The sequence below is a fragment of the Nicrophorus vespilloides genome, unplaced genomic scaffold (genome assembly GCF_001412225.1).
Source record: "Nicrophorus vespilloides isolate i.1.1-1 unplaced genomic scaffold, Nicve_v1.0, whole genome shotgun sequence".
Lineage (NCBI taxonomy): Eukaryota > Metazoa > Arthropoda > Insecta > Coleoptera > Silphidae > Nicrophorus > Nicrophorus vespilloides.
Genome location: NW_017100112.1, coordinates 53,544 through 62,352, shown reverse-complemented (window position 1 = coordinate 62,352; position 8,809 = coordinate 53,544). Strand labels below are relative to the sequence as shown.

General features: G+C 33.5%; 1 protein-coding gene across 1 annotated transcript; it reads right to left on the bottom strand.

Moving 5' to 3' along the window:
* Positions 1 to 1,037: 1,037 nt before the first annotated feature.
* On the bottom strand, positions 1,038 to 2,204 carry LOC108568550 (cuticle protein-like). Its single transcript, XM_017929721.1, has 2 exons — positions 2,193 to 2,204; positions 1,038 to 2,078 (listed from the first exon to the last, which is right to left on the bottom strand). The coding sequence occupies exons 1-2, from the start codon at positions 2,202 to 2,204 to the stop codon at positions 1,038 to 1,040; spliced, it is 1,053 nt and encodes a 350-aa protein (XP_017785210.1).
* Positions 2,205 to 8,809: the final 6,605 nt, after the last annotated feature.

The window sequence follows — 8,809 nt, the reverse complement described above, 5'->3', positions numbered from 1 at the left end:
TGAAATTTCTTAAATTAAAAATAAAATTTAAAGTTTTGCAATATTAGAACTTCATTGAAAGTTTACAAGAAAATTACAATTACTTTTTTTTCGCTGTAAACTCAGAGATAATTATAAAATTACTAAAATTGTTTAGTTGATTTTGAGTATTTAGAGGGATTTTAGAGATTATTTGCAATGTCGCTAATGTGCATCAACCGGCAATTGAAACATGGATTTTTAATTTACATAACATTACCACCGAATCTATATTACATCAAAAGAATGGTATAACCGTTTCATGTTTCATTTTATTGATCAAGTAATTTTCAATTGCTAGCTACTTTATCGCAAAGACTGCGAATTGTTGAGAATAGCAACGAGCGCCAAATGGATGTTTTGTAATTTCGAATCTCGATAGCAGAATGTAATTTAAGAAAAAAGAAATATAAGAAAGAGGGCACAACAACTACTCTTCTTTTAAAAAATGTAACATTAGATTGAATGCATCATTGGACATTTATCCAATAAATTGGACAGCGTTGTAAAGAATCAGGTTGTAAAGATCAAACCGATGTATTTTGTGACAAATGTAAAGTTAGTTTATGTCTAAACATATATATTAATTCTAATTTTTTAAATTTAAATTAATTCCGGCGTTATGAGGTTAATTAGTGAATTAATTTATTTTTTACTATTTCCGAGTTTCTTATAACAGAAGGGTTGGCATAAGAAGTGAATACTTGCTAGTATTTGCAGTTATCCATTACTTTTATTAAAAAAATATTATTATTTATGTAGCAAAACTATATGTATATATAATTTTAACCGCTTTGTATATTCTAATATTTAGGAGATGTTGTTAATGGTGGGTATTGAACGAATAATAATTGTATATTGTATAAATCTTATTTTATTGAGGCCTGATATGTTGATGGTGGCCAGTATGTTTTATGATAAAAATAAATATATTACAAAGAAATAGATTACATTTAGTAACTGAGTGGTAACTATTAGCTTAGTCTAATAGTAACACAGTGTGTGTCGTGGCATCCAATTTAGTGATGGTAGTAGGCTGGAGCAGCTTGGGCGTAAGCTGGGGCAGCGGCGTAGGCTACTTTGGCGATTGGGGCGGCGATGGAAGAGTAGGAGACGGCTGGGGCGGAGGAGTAGGCTACTTTAGCTACTGGAGCAGCAGCGTAGGAGTAGGCTGGAGCGGCGGAGTAGGCTACTTTAGCTACTGGAGCAGCAGCGTAGGAGTAGGCTGGGGCGGCGGAGTAGGCTACTTTAGCTACTGGGGCAGCTGCGTAGGAGTAGGCTGGGGCGGCGGAGTAGGCTACTTTAGCTACTGGAGCAGCGGCGTAGGCAAGGGATGGAGCGGCATGAGCGTAGGTGGCGACTGGAGCGGCGTGAGCGTAAGTGGCGACTGGAGCGGCGATGGTCTTGACGGCAACGGCAGCTGGCTCCTTGTGGACGACGGCGTTGAATCCATTGTGGGCATCGGCGGTGTATTCTACAGTCCTCTTGGAGCCATCAGATTCGATGAGGGAGTAGCTTCCCTGGACGGAGTCACCACGACGGGATTCTTGCTGGCTCTTGCTGTCTCCGGTGTGTGGGTCGTTGACGGCGTATCCGAAGTCGTAAGCGGCTGGGGCATCGGCGTAGATGGCCTTGGCTACTGGGGCGGCGGCGTAAGCGACTGGAGCGGCTACCTTGGCGTAGGTGGCAACTGGGGCGGCATGAGCGTAGGTGGCAACTGGAGCGGCATGAGCATAAGTTGCGACTGGAGCGGCTTGAGCGTAGGTGAGGGCTGGGGCGGCGTGAGCGTAGGAGACGGCTGGGGCGGCATGAGCGTAGGAGAGGGCTGGAGCGGCGTGAGCGTAGGAAAGAGCTGGGGCGGCGGAGTAGGCAACCTTAGCTACTGGGGCGGCGGCGTAAGCAACCTTAGCTACGGCTGGGGATGAGTAGGTGCTGTAGGAGACCGATGGGGCTGACGAGTAGTGAGCCACTGGGGCGGCGGCGTAAGCGGCCACTGGGGCGCCATATCCCAAAGGAGCTCCGGCACGGGCTACAGCCAAAAGGGCGGCGAATGCTACGAACTGCGAAAACAAACAAAACAATTAGTTAAAATCCATAAACTGTGTTGTCTGTCAGCAGGATTCAGAAGAAAATCTTTGAAAATTCTTCGAACTTTATCTGCCGATGTTACTCACTTTGAATGCCATGTTGTTGTTGTTGGATTGGAGATGTGAGTGAGTCTGATTGTTTCAGTTTAGTCTGCTGGTATATATACTGGACTAGGCCTAAGGTGTGGTCCTGCAGCCCGGGTCCAGTTTGGGCCTTTCACCGAGCAAGATTCGCGGCGACGGTGGTGACGACGCCGAACGCACCACCGACCAACGATATACGAAACGATCTTTTCTTTCCTCTTTCCTCTTGCTTTTTTTTTCCTTCTTCTCACATAAAAATTGCATGCATCTCACGAAAGAGAGCAAACCACAAACGACACAAAATAAAACTGTATCACATACTCGGAATTATTGCAATTTCTCAAGACCTTTTACAGCAATCGACCAGTTTTCAAATTGAATTATACATATACAAAGAAAAATATAATAATAATAATTTATTGGCCAAACATCAATACATAAGAAAAAAAAATACATTCTATACATATAAATAAATTCTAACACAAAATAAAAAAAAAATATATATATATATATTAATAGGCTGGCCAAAGGGCTAACGACCGTGGTCTTTCGTCCAAGAAAAATATAAATACGCATTTAACAATTTTATTTAATGCATTTTCATTTATTTGGGAATTATCTCATTATTATCCATACATTTTTAATAAATTTGCAATAATAATTTTTTAATCTGATGGAATCATTTATTATTTGTTCATGTTAATTTATAAAAATCTTCTCTTGAACATAACTTTATACAATTTTATAAATGTAGTTCTTAATCTTATTATATCAAATGACTGGAAAACTGGAATTATTAATAATCTGGGATTTTTCCCTATGAAATTAGAACATTATTTATTTGATTGAATATAATATACTAACAATTACATTGCATTGGGAATGATTCATTTTGGTTGCAGATTTCGTATCGAAACTTGATGATTTCATTAGAGTCAATTATTCTACGAACGAAACGAACGCATACAAAAAAAAAACAACCTAACCAATCGACCTCTAACTAAGCCCTCGAGTTTACAATCTAGATCGCATAGGAAAAACTCGCATCGATATCCAAGATTCCATTTCTGCACTAGTTAAATGAATTAACGCAATTTTTCTATCCAGTTTCGTGCGAGAAAACGGATCCAAGAGCAAGGAGCGCGATCGTCCTTCGAATCGAACACAAATCAAGCGATTTTCGTTTTCGTTTTCTTTCGTCATCTTTATTTACTCTTCACCCACAATTCGCTGTTTTCTTTTCAATATATTGTTCTTGATTAAATCAGCTTACGCAATTTACATTCTCTTATAGTGAGGTGATCTTTTTCTAGTTTTTTTTTAACATAAAATATTTATTTTAGAAATTGCGGTGAACGCGATTTTCGCAATGTTTTAGATCATTTCTAAATTTCTGAATATTATTATGGATTTATATATACTAGTTATTATAATCTTATCTTAATGTTTAATTTTATAAAATTTATTTCCTTTCTTTTATTATTTTCTTATGACGATTACTTTACTTTTATAAAAGTTCGTAAAATCCGTTATTTCAAAACAAAATCATAATGGTAATGTTAAAATAAAATTTATAAAATGATTTCAATACAAAAAATATTTAAAAAAGATTGAATTATTATTTTTTATTTTCAGTTCAAAAACTTATGATTACGACTGGTTTAGTGTATTAAATGTTATGCTTTGGTCAAATATTATTAAAAGATAATTTAAATTAAGCTGAGATGCCTTGATTGGACCGATTGACGCATATATAACAGTTCCCAATTGTATTTTTTTTAATAAGTTATATTATTATTGAAAAGTAAAAGATTTTATAGTAATAGTAATCATAAAGTGTACATTATTTTTTTCATAAGTGCGAAAGGTGTGAATGCTAGTTATTAGATTACTATGCAATGAGTGTCGAAAATATATAAAAACTACGGTTTTGTGCAATTATTTTTGGTGCTCTCGTTGTAAATTGAATTGGTCGATGTCGACGAGGCACTCTGAGTTTTTGTTTTGAAAAACAAACCTAAACTAATAAAAATATATTAAATAATAAATAATAAATAGAATAGGAATAAATATAATAATAGGATATAAAATATAATGTTTTTATTTTTTTTAATTTATCGAAACGGAGATACGTGTCGCAATCGAAACCTTTCCGATTGCAGCGGCAAAAATCATATTCTCGTAACATTTGACCCCGTTCGTTGGACGAGTCATGTACGAACTAAGTACGGTGAACGAGTCATGTACGAACTAAAGTACAAAAAAAAAAGAGAAGTCATAACAATTTCATATGGCGATATGCGCCAGTTCTAGTTTCAACTAAATGTTAGATCCTGAAAAGCAAAGAGCAGTCCGCGTACTGCACGTACGTAATACGAGAGATATATTTGTATTGGGAGAGTGGGAACCTTGCTCTTTCCTCAACGTCCATATAAAACACGCTCATATATATATATATATTTCCCCTTGTAAATAATATAAATGAGTCTCAAAATTGAGAAGGATATCGATGCGGAATCGGCACTTTTCTATAATTTATAGTGTAGATTCATGGCGATTCCCCGATTGCGTAACGAGAAATTAAAATTAAATAAATATAATTAACGCGCGTCGTTCGCTGTAAACAAATTATGTAAAGCTGGAGGAAAAAATGCGCGAAGCGTTGCGTAAAAGTGAACGAAACCGGTGCAAATAGTTGGAGGAATCTGGATCTGAACCGATTGATTGCTATAATTTTGAATGTCATTTAATTATGTAGAAAGCGGCCTGAGAAAGAATTATTAAATGTCCTGTTTTAGGTTGTTTATTTCTTTCTTCGGTTTAATATAGTTTCTGTTTCACAACTTACTATTTTTGACGATAAATTAAAATAAATTTTACATATTTCACAAACTCGAATATATTGTCTTCGTTAGAAATTAATTGAAATTTCTGTATTTCTGTAACAAAATTGATTCATTAGTATCAATTTACTAAACCGAATGCAATTTTAAAATAAATGTATTTAGAAAATATTTCTTAAATACAGAATCTATTATTTGTATTTACATAAAAGTTATGATTTATACTTTGAAATTAGTAAATATTTAAAAGTTTGTATTAAAGAAAGGAACTAATTTAGTCAAAAATATCTAATTTTCTAGTTCTTCATATTTTACTTCTGCTTAACAAAAAAATATTTAAAATATTTAAAAAAAAGTATGTCTTAAAGAAAGAAACTAAGAAAATGAGTAGCATAAGTTACATTTTTAACCTATCTTCAAAATTTCTGGTATTCAACTAATGTCTCCTTTTGAATTGTAAAATATAAAATGTATTAAATATATATTATTTGTCTCCTCATAGAAAAAGTATGCAAAAGTTACGGATTTTTAGTTCTTAAGCTGTCTTAAAAAAAAATAAAAAACTAAAATGTAAAATATTTATAAATTTGTATTAAAGAAATAATCAAATTTATTGTGTGCAAAATCATATGTAAAATCTGTATATTGTATTGCTTATTATCATTATGATTTCTTCTATGGAATTGTTAAATATTTCAAAATATATCTTATAGAAAAAAAATATTCAAAAGTTATGTATTTTTAGTTCTTAAAACAATTTTACTACTTTTTAACATTTTTTTTAATTGGAATGAAAAATGGTTTAAACTTTGTATTAAGAAAGAACTAATAGATTGTCAGTATTCTCAGTATATTCTGCTGTTTATCTAAGTATGTACTGTGTTTAACATAATATATTCTTTGCAATTGAAAAATATTAGAAAATTTGGAAAAATCTGATTTTCTATTTCATAAAGTATATTCAAATATTAATGTTGTTTAACAGAATTCCTTTTTTGCTCTATTAATAGTATTCCCATAAAAAAAAATATGCAAAAGTTTTGAATTTTTAGTTGTTAAGTTGTCTTCAAAATGTACTGCTCTTTAATATCATCACTTCTTTGAAATTATAAAAGTTTGTAATAAAGAAATAATTAAATTTATTGTCAGTATTCTCATCAGAAAATATGCAAAAAAAATCTGATTTTATCAGTATTTTCAAATATTACTGCTGTGTAATCAAATTTCTTCTTAAACAAACAACTAATATATTTTTTGTATTCCCATTAAAAATTGTATGTATATTGTTGAACTGTGCCAAGTAAACATTTCTTCTTCGAAATCGTTTTATGTGTTATTAATAGTGAATTTTACGTGCGAATAATGGAGATGACGAATTAAGATATCATCATTATTCATCAGATTATCGCACATCAAGTTTCTCCCAATCCGAAGTCTGATGCGATAATATGTTGGCGACCCTGATCCACAACCTGTAACCCGTTTTCATACCTGTTTCATTAAAGAATTGAACGGTGTGTCTTTAAGCATTGAATTTCGAAATAAATTACGCATTACCCGATTCGAGATGCTCGTTTTACTTCTCTTCAATGCAATAACCGAAGTTATTAGCTTAATTATTATTACCTACTTGTATATCGATTGGGTCCGAGAGGGTGGATTAAAGCGTTCGTTTGTTTTGAATTTGCGTGAGTCGCGGGGGGAGGGCGGCAGTGGCGATGGTGGCGCCCAACCGCCCATCGCCGCCCCCTAAAACCCCCGCAGCAGCAGCATCAGGATGATCGGGGGCGGTTTGGGCGTTCGGGGTTCTTCTCACTTATGTTTGTTTGGTTTGTAGTGTGTTTGTGATGTCGACAATGGGTTTCGGGACTAGTTCGTGGAGCAACAATTGATAAAGTGTTGATTCATTGCCATTGACATGTGTGTCTGCTGTGTGTATTTGTCTATTTACTCTCTCGCTCACACCCATCCCCGTTCCATAAACAAACACGTATTTATCTCTCTCTGTCTCTCTCTCTCTCTCTTTCACAGTATAGGTGGATAGGTGGTATTGTCGGGGGCACAAAGAGGCGATTATGTTTGCACGGACATAAAGTGCCATCATCAACGGCGATCATCGGATCGGCCCCGTTGGTGGTCACTTACCATATCACCACATCAAAACCCATCCTCTCTCCTATCAATGCCAATACCAATTGGCATAACACGGAAGTAACAGCAAAAATACACGTCACATTCAATACAAAGAAGTCCTTGCTTTATTATGATAATAAATATTATATACCAAATTATGGTATACAACACGCACTGCTTGAATCCGGACTAATCGAGGAATTTAACAAGTCCGTATTAATCGAAGGCGCACTATTCGAGATATTGTTATATATTAATTTTAAATTTCAATAGAAAAATCAAATTTGCGTGTTTCATAATTCATATTTTTTCACGCATAACGCATAACATAATTCAGCAACCGGACTAATCGAGGATTTTAAAACCACATAAAAAGAAACAGCAACGAACGTGACTTAATGAAAAAAAACGATCAATTGTAATTTTCTGTATTCATTTTTTAGTTTTCTTAATTAAAATTGAAATTTTCAAACCGGACTGATCGAAGTAGCACTACACGAGACTTTGCTCTACAATATTTATCATCACTAATAAGAAAATGTATTGTAACAGTTGCAATGTAACAGTCATATCAATTATTTGTTTATTAAAAATATTGAATCCGAATTGCTTTAGTTTCTTTTAATATTATTTTTATTATTATTTATGGACTTTCTATAATTTGAAACATTTATCAAATTATAGTTTACAAGTTACAGTTCTACAAATTCCAGAAAATACGAAACGCAATAATTTTATATATTTTCTTTTTGTAAACTGTAAAATAGTTTTGCTTCAGAATTTACGTATTAATTACAAAAAAAAATAACATTTTCCAAATTTTTTTGGAAAGTAATGCTATTAAGAATTGTGAAAATGTATAATTTAACAAAACCGTATAATTGAAGTACGGTGTTATAAGAAGTTTAATGTTTTTAACCGTGTTATTCAAAAATCCATGTAACTTAAGTACCGTATAATTTGAGTGTTGACAAACCTGTAATGTTTAAAGCAATATAGTTCATTTGTTTTCAACATTTTTAATTAAAAGAAATTCAAAATGTTAGTCAATTATTTTTATTTGTGTGATAATAATACTCAGTAATAATACTCAGTAAGTTTTAATGAATTTGTTGATTAGAAGGTGGTAATTCCTTTTTCCTGGACATTTTCTAGAAAAGAGTTAAGATTTTTAATATTGGAACATTATAAATTAACAATTTTCATTTGTGCATTGAATTAAATATTACTAGAAACTAGAGTAATCTTAGAAATATTGATATTATTATAACAGTATCTTGTGAATTAACGAAAAATAATCGGGTTTAAAAAGGTCGAAGTCGTTGCGTAATCTTCGTTCATCCACGTAATCATTAATGTAAAACAGTAGAACTATGCGTTTATTTTGTTAAATCTGATTGTCGTTTGTTTAGTGTATTGGGTGCTGCGATCATCCACGTATCTCGTGCATCGTAACCGATTGATACACCGCGACGTCGTGTAACACACATATGAATGGATTTCGATTGGCGTGATCCACTTATTCACTTATTCGCAATTATTACGCGATGACATAACGCGGTCATAAAAAAATGGAAAGTGGTCCAAGCGTGGCTCGAGTCGATGTAGAGGCGGCGGTGGAAGCGGTTGCGGCTGCGGTAGCAT